Raw genomic sequence first — 17,632 nt, forward strand, 5'->3', positions numbered from 1 at the left:
GATTGGCTGAGGGCCATTACTGCAGTGTAATTCTAAACAGCTTGTTTTTCAAAGTTCTTCTTGCATAACTCTTCAAAACCCAGGCACTGCCCAGGCTAGCTGAAAGTTTCAGAACTCATTTTCAAAATGAAGGTTCTCACATTTGGATACTGCTGTGATACAGGTGATGGAACATATGCATTGACATAGTATTTTCTCCTTAAATTATTCGAATCAGATATTTCTTGACACGGAAGAAAAAAGATTTGGAAAATTCAGCAAACTAAGTTTTAATGGCAGACAAAATTTATTCATGATTCAGAGAAGAAAAAGACCACATGTGAAGAGATCATATTTAAAAAAAAAAAAAAAGCCCAACATGTTTTGCACAGTTGATCTGTATCATCCAGCTTAAAATCCTATGATTTCCCAATAGAACTCAAAGAGGCTTCCGAAGTTACCAAATCCACCTTGATGCATTCATCTTTTTCAGTAACTATTCTTAATCAGCAATCCTAACTCTAATGTAGGTATAATAAGTGGGTGTAGAGTTGGCAACTCACCAAAATAAATGTTTAATGACATTTTAATGGTTATTTTAAACCTCTTTTATTTGAACTGGGGATTAATACTTTATTTGGTCAATGAATTCTGACCAGGGTGTTTGAGAAACATATTTGCAGTGGAAGCTCTCTGTAGTGGACGTGTACTTAATTTTCAGAGCCGTCCAGGTTAGATCATCTCGGATGGAGACGCATTTTATCTTTAAATGTCAACATCAGAAACACGGAGATAAAAGATCAGGGGCGGCAATCTGTGAACTGCGGGGCTGTGTTAATTGCTCATGCTCCAGCACAGCGAGGCCAAGTCACCCCGGATTCAAAGCAGCACCCGGGGGTGGGGTGGGGTGGGGGACACTGGTCCTGATGTCGGCAGGGCACAGACATGAAGAAAGTCCATGTGTTCCAGCGCCCAGAAAGCTGATTCCTCAACAGGCAGCCACCGAAGAACCCCAAAGCAGCCTGCAGTTGGCCGATGGCATCTTTGTTCGGGCGGCCTGCACCGAGCCCCGCGTGCTAGGTGCAGAAATGCCTGCCCGCCCCCCCGCGCCCTCCCCCTCCCCCATCCGGGCGCAGCCACCTGGGCTCGCGCGGGCTGCGCCACCGCCGGGCTCCGGGTGCACGGCTCCCCCTCCCGGCGGCCGAGGGCTCGCTCGCTCCCTCCGTGGCTCCCCCCCTCCCGGAGCGCACCCACACAATGGACTCACTCGTTTCCCTCGAACCTCTCCGCCCACCGGCAGCCCCAGCCCGCAACTTGAGCAAGAGTCGGGCGGGCGCCCCCGCCGCGGACAGCGCCCCGCGGAGCCCGCCCCACGCGCCGGGAGCCACGCGCGCTCACGCGGACCCGACAAACAAAGCTCGCTCGGCGGCCGGAGGCGCGAACGGCACCCATGCGCCCCCCCACCCCCCCACCCCCACCCATCGCTCCGCGGCGCGCAAAGGAAACCCGCCCCGGGCTTTTCCGAACCGCCCTGCCCACCTTCCCCCTCGGGGGCCCGAGGCCACGCCCCCAGCATCGCGCCGCGCCGGTCCCCCCCCCCCCGCCCGCTCCATCCGCGCCGTCCCCGCCCCGGGGCCGCGCGGGGGGCAGCGCAGACCTGGGGGCCAGGCGGGGAACGGCGGCCTCGGAGGGAGGAGGCCGGGGAAGGGGAGTCAGGGAGGACTACAATGAAGGAGTTAAATCGGGCTTTTAAGAGTGAAACTTCGGGAGAGCAAGGGGCGGGATCTCTTCCGCAGGTAACTACCTAGAGATTGCAAAAGGAATAAATAAATAAAACGAGATAATAGATGCATGCCTAGGGAAGTGGCCGGCTCGGGCAACTTGGAGGTGAGCCGCAAGTTGCGGACCCCCCCGCCCCCCTGCACCCCCGCCCCCGCCCGCCTCTCCTTAGGCGTCGGGTCTGCACGCGCGGAGCTGCCGGCGGCGGCGGCGGGAGCGGCGGCGGGAGCGGCGGCGGCGGCGGCAGCTGCGCGCCTCCGGCCCAACCCCGCTCGGCTCCCCCTCTCGCCCGCGCCCTGCCCGCCCTGCGTGTGCGTGTGCGTGTGCTCAGCCTCGGCGTGAGCGGCACCTGCTCGGCCGGGCTCACAGCGGACGCAGCCTCGCCGGGAGCCGCCGCCGCCGCCGCCGCCGCGGGAGCCGGGCTCCGTGGGGCTCCCCCCCTCGCAGCCTCGGCCCTTCCCCGCCGCCTGCAAGTCAGCCTGGCTCCGAGTCACGTGTCCGTGCCTGAGGCAGAGACTGGGAGAAAAAAACGCGCTTCATTCCTTCTTCCACCGCCATACTGTATTTTATACCAAATCTCATTTTTATTCCAACATTTTACTCCCGCTCGGTGAGTACCTTCTCAGTGGCATTCTTGTCCTATTCTTTTTTTTTTATTTTTTTTGTCCTTTTTTTTTGGTTCTTTTTTGTTTTTGTTTTTTGTTTTTCTTCTTCTTCTTCTTCTTTTTTTTTTTTTTTCTCCACTTCTTTGATTATTGTTTCTATTGGGGAAAGCTGGAGGAGCGTGGTTTTGAGCCTTTTCCTGAATGCAAGTTTTTCTAGCAGGCGATGGTTCTGTAGACGAGGCGCTGTGTCCGGGAGCCCGCGGCGGCCGTGCCCGCTGGGAGCGACTCCCGAGTCCAGCAAAATGTGCAACTGGTTTTATGGAAAAAGCGACGTGAAGTACGGTGCCTAATTTTTTCCCCCCTTTGTAAAAATAATAAAAAAAAAAGCATGTTTCTAACTCTTTCTTTTTTTTTCTTTTTTTTTGGCATACTCTTTTTCTGATCAGATTTTTTTTTGTCTAGGTGGGATTTTACGGCAGTGTTTACAAGTTTGTGGTTTTGCGATACAAACCACTGAGCAAAGACCTTCATCTTCTATTTTTTTTTATTTTATTTTTTTTTAATTTTTTGGTGCCGTTTTTGGAAGCCGGTGAGAACAAATCCGTTTTTTCTCCCCCCCCTCCTGTTTTTGACACCCCTTGATAACGTGAAACTTTTCTTGCAGCTGGTTACTGGGATGATTTTTAAGCAAGATACTTTTTTCCTCCCCCTCCTTTATATTAACTATGACTTTTGCACATTTGAAATTTTTTTTAAGAAAAGAAAAGAAAAGAAAAAAAAAGAACCACCCCGAGATAATTTTACGATCGATATCCTGATACCTATATATTCTCCCTTCTGCCTCCCCTTTCCCTTCCCCGTAAATCAATTTTCAAATGATGGCAGTGGAAGGTTTTTCTGGAAAAAAAAAAAAAGCAAAAAAAAAAAAAAAGCGAAGTGCGGTTTGGTTTCCTTGTCAACGGAGGACGGAGTGAACAGCTGAGCAGCTCGCAGCGAGCAGGTACTTGGTCCCCTCGGAGGCGTTTCCCGGGTTTGCGACGGCTGCACCGGTCCTGGCCGGGAAGGCGCTGGGGGTGCGCGCGCGCGTGTGAGTGTGAGCGTGTGTGCGCGCGTGTGAGCGTGTGAGTGTGTGTGCGCGCGCGTGCGTCCGCGGGCCGGGTCCGAGCCGAGCCGGGAGCCCGGAGCCGGGAGCCGGGAGCCGGGAGCCGGGAGCCGGGAGCCGGGAGCCGGGAGCCGGGGGGAGCCCAAGTGCGTTCCCCGCCTCGGGATCGTTGTCGGATGTGCGCCAAACGCGGCGGGTCCGCAGGCTGCGCCCAGGTCAGCTCCGCGGGCCCCGTGAGTTCTCCGAGGGCCACTTGCGGAGCCGGAGGGGCGAGGGCGCGCGGGGCGGTGCGCGGGGGGGGGGGCGGGGAGCGCAGGGGCGGCATCCTCCGGAGGGGCTGCACACGCACACCTTTCCAGCTGCCCGGGGATGGCACCTGCCCCCGCCCGCGCAACTCCTGCTCCTCCCCTCGGCCGCGGGCACGCCGCGCAGTGGGTCTTGCCCAGCGCAGCCCGCGTCGCTCGTTCCGAAGGGCTTTTGCTTTCCTAGCGCCGGGGTCCCCGGAGCTCCCCCCGCCGCCCCCCCCCCCCCCCCCCGTCGTGTGGCTTTGCTGTGATGCGCTCGCTGGCTGGCGTCCTGTCCTCCAGGGGGTGGGGAACTTGTTACTTTCTGTGATGGGCAGGCAGTTGGAGCTGCGAGGTTGGCGTTCAAGAGCCTACAACCCCGAAGGTGCAAAAATAGCCTTTTATTTAAGTTTTCAAGGGGCAGCGTTTTTCCTGTTCTTAGCCACCTGCTAGTGGTGCCAAAGCCCCCCCCCCCCCCCCGTCCCCCGCCTCCCCGCCCGCCCCACTCCTGAGAACTGGGCGCAGGGCAGCGGGTAGTAGGGCTTGCTAATGGTGTGATGGATTTCGGTGCATTTGGCAGCTTTGCAGTTGCGTTGACAATAGTCTGTGGAGTTTTAAGAGATTTCCAGTATCATCTAGCACTGCTTTTTGGAGGTGTACCAGTTGGTAATAAAAAGGCTTCTCTGTCCTCAAACACAGTGACAGGGTCTGCTGGAAAACTTGCTGTCCAAACAAATTCCTTGTCGTACTTTAAATCTTGAAATCTGGAGGGTGACTGTTGCTTAAATGATTTGATTTTGAAGCTTTGGTGTTCTTTTTCTTTCTTTTTTTTTTTTCATAAATGAAAAGTTCAGCCTTGCATTTGTCATATGTATGTAATTTCAGTTTTTGTGAAGGCAGATAGAAAGCAAAGGAAATCACTTACTTCTAAGATTAAGTTTTCTTCTAGGGTATCTATAGACCAAACGGATTCCAGCATACAAAAGGGCCCATAACAAATGGGTTAATTACATACGCTATGGCTTTTAGAGCAAATATTTCTCTAGGTCTGTAACCTCAGTGGGTGGAATGAAAAGTTTTATGCCTATATTTGTTTACTCTTTGTGGTGAAAGAGTTAGGAGTACACATGATCATTTATCTGTAGAAGATGAAAAATTATTGCAATGTGTAGAAAGCTTTTTTTCTAAAAAAAAAAATTCACAGTGCACTCTCAGTGGTCTTTGGAAGTTGCAGTTATTTTTGTACTCTAGCTTTTCTCTGTTGAAGTCCTGTTGCATTAATGTAAGGAAGATAGCTCGTGTCTGGTCTGTGGGCTATCAGACTTGATACCATGACAGGTCTCGTTCTAAGATTTGACACAAGTGTTATGTTACTAAGCTTTAAGTTTTGATTTTTTGGTGTATAGTGAGCACATTACTAATAAAATACAGTCTTTGATATGGTTTCAGCAGCTAGCAAAAGCATTTAAAAAGCCACTTTTATCATATGTAGATAAAAATAGAAGTGCTCATTTATTTAAAATGCAAACTAATGCATGAGTATAATATTTCTTATCAGGTTATATGTGCTGTGAATCACTGAGTTCTTTTGAAAGAGAGAAAAAGAGTGAGTAGAAAGAAAAAAAAAAACTTGAGTAATCAAACCAGAATTTTCATTTAGAAGACTAGTTGCTGCCCTAAGGTGGGCGTAATCGTAATCGAGTCTTAAGATTGGAGCAGCGCTTAAGCCTTTACTATATGATGTTTCCAAATGAGATTGAAACTATAATGGGGCAGACAAAGATGTTCACGGGATTTTAACGTGGGAACAAATACGTAGCTGTGCTTTGAATTCTGAAGATCACACTAAGAACCTTTAAGTCATGTTAGGGTCTCATTTATTTAGTAGTCATAATTCATTATATTTCATGCCTATGTTAAGTTCTATTTCCTCCTTCATGAATCATACTGGGAATTCTACAGCTCTTTAAACTGATCACCTATTCTGTGTGTGTTTTGGTTTAAAATCTTTGAATGTAGTAACCTAGACTTAGCACCGCCTTCTGGTTTCTTATGGAAAAATACTGTTCTTTGATGTAGTAAGGAACCCACTTGGATTCTGATCAGCTTAATCATGCAAATTATTTTCAACCACTGGGAGAAAGAGTTTGGGAGATAAAGGTAAAGAGTGAAGGCAAGAAGTTGAATAAATTAAATGGGCCATTGGACCAATTAGTTGACGTTGACCTTGTGAGTTGCATTTAAATTTTGACAAATCATCACAAAGTTAAAACAGCCTGTTAAATTTCCTAGAACTTTTCTATGGGATGCTAACGTTTGGATATTTTGAAAAATCCTGGTTACTGAATTGATTTCACAGTGTGTTCCAATCTTGAACATTGTAGAGAAAGAAACCCCTAGTTGGAGTCCTGTCTTGGGTGTGTGGTTTGTCCAAACATTTTTGAATGAAATTTTTGTCGTTAAAAATGAACACATTTTCCTTATATTTACCCTTATGTGATTAAAAAGCAAATGAGTAGTATACAGATATTTTTTCTTATTCTGCATTAAGTGACCACACTGTGGTGGTGTTATTATATAAGGGCAGAAAGTTTCAAACACATACTTACAGAGGCTCTCTTTATGTTCTTTTTTTTTTTATTTTTTTAAAGAATCTTTTTTTTTTTTTTAATTTTTTTTTTATTTATTTATGACAGTCACAGAGAGAGAAGGAGAGAGAGGCAGAGACATAGGCAGATGGAGAAGCAGGCTCCATGCACCGGGAGCCCGATGTGGGATTCGATCCCGGGTCTCCAGGATCGCGCCCTGGGCCAAAGGCAGGCGCCAAACCGCTGCGCCACCCAGGGATTCCCTCTCTTTATGTTCTTAACCGCAAAAGATACACTGCCTTTTCTTTAAAAAAAAAAAAAAAAAAAGATTGCCAGTTATTTTATCTAATTTTTATGAAAGATTACTATTTAAAAGAACTACTGTATCTATGCAAACAAATGATGCCGTTAGAACATAAAAACAATGGAATAGAAAAGTAATAAGTAATGCACATACATATGATATGCCAAAAATACGTATTTTCCTAGTTAGAAGAATCATGTGCTATATGAATAACTATTTCTTAGGTAAAAATAATCATTTTTTAAATGAGCTAGTACAAAGTGTGTGGAAAATATCTGATGTCTGTTACATTCTTGAAAGCTTTTACCTTGAGTTGGTGTATGGTCATGCTTTGTTTACTCTTTACTGGTATTGCAAGCAACTAATCATACAGTGTATCAAATCAAGTAGAATTCTACATTGGAAGCAGAAGAGAAGCAGGTATGGAGAATTGTTTGCATGGTAGAAAGGAAATTGAGGCCAATATGTTATTTCAGTTGCATTTATTTATTCTCTCTGACTTTAGAAAACTTTTTTTTTAAAACTTTTATTTTTAAATGCTTATTAGCTGTGATTTAAAAAAAAAGTTATTTTTTTCAGTTCTTTTACCACATTGCCCTTAAGAAAAATTCTATTTTTTGCATAAAAAACTGTGATAATGATGAATTTTACTCCTGAATTTTTTTTTATGGATCTCTGGAATGTAATTAAAAACTAATTTAAAAAATCCCTCACTGATCTGAAGTTACTTTTATTATTTTCTTGTTCTTTCGTATTGTTATTATTTGCTACTTCTAGTGACTTACACAGATGCCCTTAAAATCCCATTTTCATAACTCAATATGATTTTTTAATTTAATAAATTTCTCTTTAGTAATTGGCAGTGGCAACATAAACTTGCACGTTTTTGATACAAGGATAATTAGTTTCGCTATGCTGATTTTGAGAACAATAATTATTAAATAAAATTTAGGTATGTATAGAAATCTAGTTACAGATTTAGTAAGCGTTGCATAAATTTAACATTTGTTATCACACTTATTTTTATCATTAACTTTTGAGCTGTGGAAGAGATCTATGTAACCCAGCCATTGCCAGCTTCTGCTAGTTTTACTTTATTCTCATAGCTTTTAGATTTTCAAGAAAATATTGGGGCATTTTTTCATTGTTGTCATTCTTTGTTTTGTTAGACTTCTTTCTCTTAAATAGCAAACTTATACTGTGGACAATTGTTGTCATATGTTCTGCAATTCTCTCACAAATTACATTTTTTTTTGTTTGTTTTGCATTATCTTGCTGTCTTCTGGGGCTGAAACCTGGAGAATATAAAGGCATTGATTTCATTTTCTATCTATTCCAAGCTGCAGAGAAGGCAATGGGAGAACTTACTTAGTGGTTAGGATAAAAGTGTTCTAGACTGTCCTTGGAGACTCTTCAGCTGGGGTCAAGGCTGTAAGATTTATTCCTTGAGCCATGTATAAATCTAAACGAAGAGAATTATAGTGGAGAACTTGGGAACCCTGTCCTGCTTTTCTGAAAGATGCAATGGAATAAAGGAAAATTAGAGATTTTTTTGCATAAATGTTTTATGAAATTACATCTAACTCATCAACTTTTCTATATATATTTTGCTTAGAATAAAATAGTTGAATATTTTGTCTAATTTTTTTTTGTTTTTTATTTTTTTTTTATTTATTTATGATAGTCACACACACACACACAGAGAGAGAGAGAGAGGCAGAGACATAGGCAGAGGGAGAAGCAGGCTCCATGCACCGGGAGCCCGACGTGGGATTCGATCCTGGGTCTCCAGGATCGCGCCCTGGGCCAAAGGCAGGCACTAAACCGCTGCGCCACCCAGGGATCCCTATTTTGTCTAAATTTTAAGAGTGGAAATTAATTGCATTCACACAAAATCCATGTGTATAGATGCACATTTTAAGAGTCATACGGTAATTGTAAAAGGTAAAACATATTTTGGAGTCAAATGGAACTTGAAGTGAGTACAGTTCCATGTGTTTTCCATGAATAGGTAATATTATAAGTAAATGATATAAATATAGTAAATAATATAAAATAATGATATTGCTTTATATTTTTGAGGAAACTGAGACTTAGATATGTAACTTGCTTAATGCTCCACAGGTAGCATAGGTAAAGTGACAGGAATGTCTGAATTGACACCTTATATCCCCCTTATGTTCCACTTGTGGAGAGGAATTTGTTTTGTTTTGTTTTAGCTAATCTAATACAACTGCTACATCCGTATTCTTGGTACATAATTTAAAACTGCTGTAGTCACTGTCAGTAGTGTGTGCTGTGGCCAGAAATAAAAGAAAATGGCACCATTTACACTGAGACATTTACTGGTCCTGGAAGGACATTCAAGTAACCACAGCATCACAAATCTTTCTATGACAATAGTATTTTCTGAAGAGAACCGAATCTTGGAAATTTGTGAGGAGGTCTCTGGTACTCTGTGGTCAAGACGAGATTAGATGGTTCTATGTCTATAAGTGGCTTTGCAGATAACCAGGGAAAAACAGTCAACAAATATTTACTTTCTAAATACAAAATGTAATGTATATTTGAGGCTTTTGCAGTGTCAAGTGGAAAATTAGTCCTCTGCACAAGGAAAACAGAACCACCAATTTTCATAACACAGCAAGTCTATAAATATAGGTGTTTCTTCTGTCTACCAGCATCTCACTATCAACATCTTCTCCACCTCAGAATTCACTGTTGCACATATTTGGTTGTGACAGCTTTTTCAAGCTTATTTTATCTATTTGTTAATAACATAAAACACATATAACTGCAAGATGTTATTTTAGGATACTGTTTTTAATTGCTTCCTCAGATGTGTGAAAGAGTCTTCCATTATTAAATAGTTTCCTTGAAACTTGAAACAGTGAATATTTTTCAATAAGGAATAGGAAGCATAAACCACAGCGGAGACAGTGTGAATGAATGTGATGAAATGGATTGCAAAAATGTTGGTAAATCTGCACATCCATAAAAACAGTGGATTTGAAGGCCAACACAGAAAGACTCTTAAGAGCTGCCTTTGTGTTTTGGATTCTAGATAACTTGAAAACTAGTGGTATGGGGTGCCTGGGTGGCTCAGTTGGTTAAGCAGCTGACTCTTGATTTTGGCTCAGATCATGATCTCAGGTGCTTGAGATTGAGCCCTGTGTTGGGCATGGAGCCTGCTTAAGATTCTCTTTCCCTCTCCCTCTGTCCTCTCCCCTTGGTGCTTGCTTTCTCTCTCACTACCTCTCGGAAGGAAGGAAGCAAGGAAAGAAAGAAAGAAAGAAAGAAAGAAAGAAACAAAGAAAGAAAGAAAGAAAAGAAAGAAAGAAAGAAAGAAAGAAAGAAAGAAAGAAAAACAAGTGTTATAAAACAAAACCAGAAAATAAAGTTATCTAGAGGAGAGCCTGATTTGGTGGGATAACAGTTCAGTTCTGGACATAAAACTGATTTAAAGTTCCAATATGAATTCCTGGATAAAATGACCAGCGTGCAATGACATTCAGCTTTAGAGCTAGAAAACACACTGTAAGAGATATTACACACATATCTATGCTAAATCTTTAGGAGGGAATAACTCACCCAATGGCAAATATTTGGGAAACACCTGCAGTTTTTTGAGTGGATGTAAAAAGACCTGGTTAAAGGCAGAAAAAGAGGAAGGGAAGAGTCCTCTCTGAAGCTTAGGAAAGTATGTGTGTTTATGTAAAGGAAAAGTGTTACTCAGCAGGGCTAATGCTGCATAGGTTACAGGAAGGTGAGGCTTGGGGAGAGCTGTGGGAATTCTAGTGTGGAATGGTGGGTGGAATCGGTGATGAAAATCCACTAATTTTAAATCCACTAATTTTAAAAAGGAACTAAAATGAACTTGAAAAATTCTGTGTATGATGTGACAGCATCAGAGAGGTCAGATCCCAAGATTGTATGTCACGTGCTTTTATGTGTGTGTTTCTCTGTGCGTGTGCATGTAACATGATCTCAATAGAAAGACCATGAGAAGTTTTCATGGAACTTGGTATGCTGATTCTGAATTACATTTGGAAAAAAAAAAAATCAAAGATAGCCAGGATAATTCCAAAAAAAGATGAGGCTAAGCTATCATAGATTCAAGTATACTATGAAGCTTTTAAAAATAAATCCATTTACTAGCTCTGTCTCCCAAAAAGGTTTTTCTAAAATCCAGCAGCAGTGAGCACATCTAATGCTCAAACTGTGGTTTCTAAATACCATTTCCTACTCAAGGGTCCAGAGCTTTATAGAGAATTAGCTGATTTTAAGTCTGGGGAGAAAAAGCACAAGATGAGCCTGGGATATCTCATCATGCCAGAAGGTAGGGAAATATCCAAAGATGAATAAGACTGTATCAACTTTATTTGTAAACTATATATGAGAGCCAGCTTGAAGGGCCTTCCATTTGCCAAATTCAGATAAGTTTGAACAGCAGATGTTGTTGGATTTGCAGCTTCAGGAGTTTCTTGGGTGAAATTTGAAACTGGCCCCCATAATCAGAGGGTAAGGAGAAACTGAAGCTAGAGGCACATCCACATCAGTCCAGATTGTGGGTGGCAGTTATAATAAGCAAGGGAATTTACATATAATGGTCCCAAGACAAGGAGAACTTTGCAGCTACCCACCAGCATCTTAAAAGTTTATATGGAGACATCATGGAGTTCAGTCACATATCCAGTCTGGATGGGCTCACTAGCGCATTATCCTCTTAAGACTGTGTACTAGAAGAGTAGAGGAGAGTGTGGAGATGGTGGGTGGAAAGTACATTTCAAGGACGGTAGAGGAGGTAAGGAGCATCTGATTGTCTGGGTCCAGTTTGAAGGTCATCCAGCTGTCACTTCTCAATGATCTGCTCCAATAGGAGTGACTGTAACAAATTATAAAACATTGATTGAAGTAAAATCCATGAGTCCATAGTGAAACTCAAAAAAAAAAAAAAAAAAAACCAAACCCCCCCCCCACACAAAAAGCAGAAAACAATTCTGATGATAATTAAATTGAAGGAAATAGTTTTTTTTTTTTTAAAGGAGGAACTCTACTCTAGTTGATGAGGGACTAGATCAATATGAGTTGATTTCTGTAAGAAATGCTAGAATTAGAAAATGACTGTTTATAACTCCCAGTGAAATAAATAATCCAGTCAACTATCATCAACAGGTGCTAAAATCATTAGTTAAAAGTATTTGGGGAAATAAAATATACTCATGGGGCTCAAATATTACTTCTTAATTGCTTCTAGCAGTTGTCTTTTTAAATAACTAAGTGATCAAACCTAGCTTCGTTAATAGCCTGATGCCATGAGCCTCCTGATGGATGCAATATGAAGTCTCCATCCGGCACCATTTGTGAAATATTGCTAGAATGTTTAAGCCGAATCTAGTAAAACCTGTTTAAACTTAATTTTTAGTTTACAGAAAAATGCAGGGAAAGAGGAACAGGTTAAACTTAACATGAGGAAATAGACAACTTTACAAGGTTTAGTATTCTGCGTTGAACATACCAGACATGTGGCCTTGTTTCTTTAAAAGTCGTATCATGGTAGGGAGAATTTTCTAGATTAGAAGAGAGCAAAAGACAAACAAAGGCAGTGCTGGAAGCTGTATTTGATATCCTATTAATAAAAAACACACACAACAGGCTCAAACCTTGGTAGAATTGGGAAAGTTTATATAGAGACTAGATAATAAATGATAATAGGAGATGCATAATGAGTTGTTTAGTGGTAAGTGCCATGCATTCTTATGAGTTATCATAAAATGTGTGTGTGCTGTATCTGCAACAAATCATTACTTATTCATTTTTTTAAAAGATCTTTTTTATTTATTCACGAGAGACACAGAGACAGAGACACAGGCAGAGGGAGAAGCAGGCTCCCTGTGGTGAGCTCGATGTGGGACTCTATTCCAGGACCCCAGGATCATGACCTGAGCCAAATGCAGATTCTCATCCAGGTGCCCCCTCATTTGTCAATTTTTGAATGCCTAGGAGAGGTTATGTGGATTTCATTGTACTCTTTCAGATTATCTGATTTTTTTTTTCAGTTAAAATGTTGAAAAGTCAGTTAGTTGTCATTGGAAAAAAGCATGTATATTAGAGCTGAACAGAAGCAGAAAGAAGTCCAGTTGCCCATGTTTAAGATCATATGGGGTCTTGAATATATGAAGACAAGAAGTAAATGAAGTTTAATGCTAATCGTGGGACCAAAATCTTACTCAAAATCTGAATGCATATTTACTTTTTCTAGGATGGAATCCCCTAGCAAGAAGAGATGGAACTGTAAGAATGAGGATGGTAATTTTCAGGAGCAAGTTTCAGAACATTCTAAAGAGTTGGTGTGATCAGTGCTAGCCAAAGGGAGATGTTCACATCTTAGAAGAGGAAAGAAATTGAGTCGGTTTATTAGTTAACTGAATTCCTTATTTATTCAGCCGTGTTCTGGAGGATGGAGATTCAGTGGTAATAAGACTAATAAGGACCCTGCCCGTTGGGAATTTTGCATGTAATGCTGACTTTAGTCTTCTCAGGTAAGTGCAAGGTCATAGGTTGAGATGAACAGGTGTGGGGATAGGAGCTTGGGGAATATAGCCAAGAATATGCAAGAGGTCTGTCAAAAGATTCTAGAGCCATAACGGGGAACATAGCAAAATTAACAACAATTCATCACATTTTAGTCAACACAATTACATCATTTTCTTTAGCAGTAACTTAGTCTGTGATCTGAATGGCTCTAGCAAACAACTGAGGTTTACATGATTAGAAGATTAGCAAGGCACGGATACTGCAAAACAAACACCTGGGCTTTCTAAGGATAGTTGATTGTGTTACAGAAAAGAAGGGTGGTAAATCTGGGCTGAGAAAGGAGGCAAGGGCAGTTCCAGAAGATGAATAAACTAAGGACAGGAGGGATCCCTGGGTGGCGCAGCAGTTTGGCGCCTGCCTTTGGCCCAGGGCGTGATCCTGGAGAACCGAGATCGAATCCCACGTCGGGCTCCCGGTGCATGGAGCCTGCTTCTCCCTCTGCCTGTGTCTCTGCCTCTCTCTCTGTGTGTGACTATCATAAATAAATAAAAATTAAAAAAAAAAAAAAAGGACAGGCAAGAATTGAGAGCCTGAAGTCAGGATAAAAACTAATAAATAGCAAGTTTTACTGTTTTTTAATAGAATGAAAAAAGAGGAGAATATTATTCTTCCAGATTTTGAAGTGGAACAGAGTGAAGTAATGAATACATTTTAGAGTTTGTGAAGGCATGTGGCTAACTAAGGTTGCTAAGATTGAGAAGCTAAAGCAAGGTGAGGAGAGCCTGAATGTTAAAGTGTAATTTAAAGAAAGGAGTTTTTAAAAGATTTATTTATTTTTAGAAGAAGGAGAGAGAGCGCACACACGTGTACTCAAGTAGCAGGAGGGGCAGAGGGCAAGGATTTCAAGCCGACTCCAGGCTGAGCCCAGAGCCCCACACGGGGCTTGCTTGATCCCAGGACCCTGAGCTCATGACCTGAGCCTTAATTAAGGGTCCGAATCTCAGCCAACTAAGACATCCAGGCACCCCTGGAGAAAGGATTTTTTAAATCTCTAATTGCAGACGGGAAAAAGGTGGAAAGGAAAACTTTAAAATGTGTTAAAACCTATCAGTGACATTTCTAGAGGTTTATACTCAACTGATGCCATAAAGGAATTTTTTTCACTTATGTAATTTTAGTCCTCTCTTTTGGAATATTATGATGAGAGCTGTAGATAAATAATGTTTGCATCCATCTTGATCATACTTGGTTAGACTATTCAGGTAATACAGAAATTCTGCAGTGGTGACTGCAACCCAGAGTTGAGTTTTGTAAGGAAGTTATTGATCAGAACCAGGGAAACTAACATAGGCTCCTGCAATTAAACACTTTCTAAACATAACAGCAAGTGATTCCAATTTAAAGAAGGTTATAGAGTGTTTGTTAATGTATTTTGTTGTCTAGGTCAAGCTTCTTCTTTTTTTTTTTTTCTTTTCTTTTCTTTTCTTTTTTTCTTTTTTCTTTTTTTTTTTTTTTAAGCCAGAAGTCTTGTTAGGTAGACAGACAATGCTATTGTTACTGCTGGATCCCTTGCTGCAGCGGGCTACGACCTCATTCCATTTATAGACCAGCCCTTATGGGTCAGACTTGACTGCTAAGTGCTTAGTCATATTGTGCCTCATCTTTGTTACCCCTCGGAAGAATATATTATTATCCTAGATAGTAATACTTGGGAAGACATGAAATTCAGACAGATGGCTTGTCAAAAGTGCTGTCAAATATCTGACTAAAGATCTGAACACAAGCCTTTTTGCTCCACACTTACGCATCCGTGCCTTGTTTAAAAAAACGGAGAAAAAGAGATATTTGAGTTGTATGTACATCATTAGGTCAATGACATTTGTCTAATAAAATAGGCACACTACTACAGTTCCCTTTGTATGGAAGATTTAAGAACACAATGCTTTTATTCAGAATGGTGCTGCATTAGATTGCGATTCTTGTCCTTCTCAGAGTCTGCTGTAAGTGTCTCTACTCTGTGCATAGCTGTGAGATTCTGAACATTTGTCCATTCATTCTTCCACCATTTATTGGAGGTCTGTTGTATCTAAGTGTGTTTTGGGAGATTTAAAAACTGAGAATAAAACAAGACACTGAACCTGTCCTCATGAACTGACAGCGTATTTGAAGAAGGAAATGGTGCATATGAAAAGTGACAGTAATCAGAATTAAGAAAAGTATAGATTATTACTTATGGTTACTTAGATTATTAAGGCACCTCAAACATTTGGAATGCAGTGCCTCTTTCTTCCAGTGTCTTTGCAAGGTCCTCAGATTGAGAGATTTGACAGTATTCTCTTGATATATCGAAAGTTAGGAATACCTGAGTGCATACAAGGGAAATGAGTAGCAGGAAAGGAAATGGGCCAATGAAAAGGACAGCAGCAACCAAAAGATCTAGAGAGGGTCACATGGAAAGGAAATTGGGAGGTGAAAAGGAATGATAGACTTTTGAAGAAAAAAAGAGGTCAGCAATAAAGAGGTATGGGTAATATGAGTGTATAACTTTGTATTCATATTTTATTCACTAAAATGAGTTCATTATTTGAGAAAATGAATTTCATTTTGGAATATATTGAGATTATTCAAAATTTTATTTTATTTTTTTAATCAAAATTTTAAATAAAAATACCTTTTAGAAATGCTTCAATACTAGAAAACTTATAAAATGAGTTCAGAATATTTAGGTGTTAAAAAAAAGAATATTTAGGTGTTTTAGGTGGACAACAATATACAGTGGATCCTTGAACAACACAGGTTTGAACTGTTCAGGTCCACTTACGCGTGGGATTTTTTTTTTTCACGGTACAGCACTGTAAGTATATTTTCCTTATGATTTTATTAGTAGCTTTCTCTAGCTTACTTAGTTGTAAGGATACAGTGTATATTACCTGTAATGTGCAAAATACGCGTTGATTGTTTTTTTTTTAAGATTTTATTAATTTATTTGACAGAGCCAGAGAGTGAGTGAGAGAGAGAGCATGAGCACAAGTAGGCAGAGCACAATAGGCAGAGAGAGAAGAGGGTCCTACTGAACAGGGAGCTCAAATGGGGCTTGATCCCAGGATCCCAGGATCATGACCAGAGCTGAATACAGATGCTTAACCGACTGAGCCACCCAGGTGCCCCATGACTGTTTATGTTTTCTGGTTAAGAGGCTATTAGTAGTTAAGTTTTTGGAGAGTCAAAAGGTATACTTGGATTTTCAACTGCACAGGTATCAGAGCCTGTAACCCCTACATTGTTAAACAGTCAGCTGTCATTTTATTAATAATTTATACTAGTGATGTACCTGGATGGCTCAATTGGTTGAGCATCTGCCTTTGGCACAGATCATGATCTCAGGGTCCTGGGATTAACCTCAGGGGTCCAGCTCCCTGCTCAGTGGGGGGTCTGCCGCTCCTTTTCCCTCTGCCCCTCCCTGCCCCATCCTGTTGCTCTAAGAAATAAAGTCTTAAAAAAATTTAGATTACTGAGCCAGTAGTATGAAGATATTTTTTAAATTTCTAGTGTATTCCATCATGTCTATAATCTTTATTTCAGAATTGCTAGAGCCATCCTTCTGTATTCTAGACAGCCTCCTGACATTGTTGCAATTTAGAAAAAAAATAAAGAAAAAAGAAAATGTAGAAGAGGCAAGAAGAGAAATAGAGGAGGAGGCCAATGGCAAGACATTTTCAAGATCAGCATTGTGCAGGTGAAAGAGAAAGCAAGCCACTGTATGTAATTTTAAATTTTTTAGAAGACATATTAAAAAGTAAAAAGAAACAGATAAAAATAATATTCGTAATACATTTCTGTAACTGTATCAAAATGATTATTTCAACATGTAATCAATATGAAACTATTTTTACACATCCTTCATTTTTTTTGGTACTAAGTCTTTGAAATCCAATTTGTATTTTACATGTACAGCACAGAACTAGCCAAGGTTAAAAAGTACTCAATAGCCAATGTGCCAGTATCTATGACTAGGTTCATGCAGATCTAGAGGGTTCAGAAGTCTCAAGACTGTCATGTTTGAAAATTTCTTTGATGTCTTGCTCCTTAGCAGAGACTAGCCAAGATACATTTTGAAATACTCTCTGATTGTCTCAATTTTAGCTTTTACTTTCTATTAAGAATCTAAACTAAAGTCCACTGAAGTTCATCTTTGCTAAAAAGTGATATTGGGGTGCTTAGGTGGCTCGGTTGGTTAAGCGTCAAAGTATGTTCAGTTGGCTAAGGAATGTTAATATTTGTTCAATAACTATTTCTTGAAAATTTGCTTTTCACCATTCTGTGTGTCATGAGATACTTTATTTTTTATTTTTTTTAAAGATTCTATTTATTTATCCATGAGAGACATGGAGAGAGAGAGAGAGAGAGAGAGAGAGAGAGAGAGAGGCAGAGACACAGGCAGAGGGAGAAGCAGG

General features: G+C 41.2%; 2 protein-coding genes across 4 annotated transcripts in view; both read left to right on the forward strand.

The window, feature by feature from the left end:
* Positions 1-905: 905 nt before the first annotated feature.
* Positions 906-3,043, forward strand: LOC129495677 (basic salivary proline-rich protein 2-like). The gene is made up of 4 exons (XM_055303350.1): positions 906-1,775; positions 2,599-2,700; positions 2,826-2,851; positions 3,028-3,043. Exons 1-4 carry the CDS (start codon positions 906-908, stop codon positions 3,041-3,043), a joined length of 1,014 nt encoding a protein of 337 aa, XP_055159325.1.
* Positions 3,044-3,317: 274 nt separating this feature from the next.
* RALYL (RALY RNA binding protein like) overlaps positions 3,318-17,632 on the forward strand; it is a 713,351-nt gene continuing 699,036 nt past the window's right edge. For all 3 annotated transcript variants that reach the window (XM_055303495.1, XM_055303496.1, XM_055303497.1), the window contains exon 1: positions 3,318-3,363. The gene's annotated coding sequence lies outside the window, so the exon portion shown is untranslated. The remainder of the gene's footprint in view (positions 3,364-17,632) is intronic.

The sequence above is a fragment of the Nyctereutes procyonoides genome, unplaced genomic scaffold, assembly GCF_905146905.1.
Source record: "Nyctereutes procyonoides isolate TBG_1078 unplaced genomic scaffold, NYPRO_anot_genome, whole genome shotgun sequence".
Taxonomy (NCBI): Eukaryota; Metazoa; Chordata; class Mammalia; order Carnivora; family Canidae; genus Nyctereutes; species Nyctereutes procyonoides.

Bases quoted from the DNA above. Each gene is read 5' to 3' on its own strand.
- LOC129495677 (XM_055303350.1), top strand. From the start codon at position 906: ATGTCGGCAGGGCACAGACATGAAGAAAGTCCATGTGTTCCAGCGCCC. The intron at 1,776-2,598 runs GTAACTACCTAG...ATGGTTCTGTAG, and splicing joins GGGCGGGATCTCTTCCGCAG to ACGAGGCGCTGTGTCCGGGA. The intron at 2,701-2,825 runs GTACGGTGCCTA...TTTTTTGTCTAG, and splicing joins TATGGAAAAAGCGACGTGAA to GTGGGATTTTACGGCAGTGT.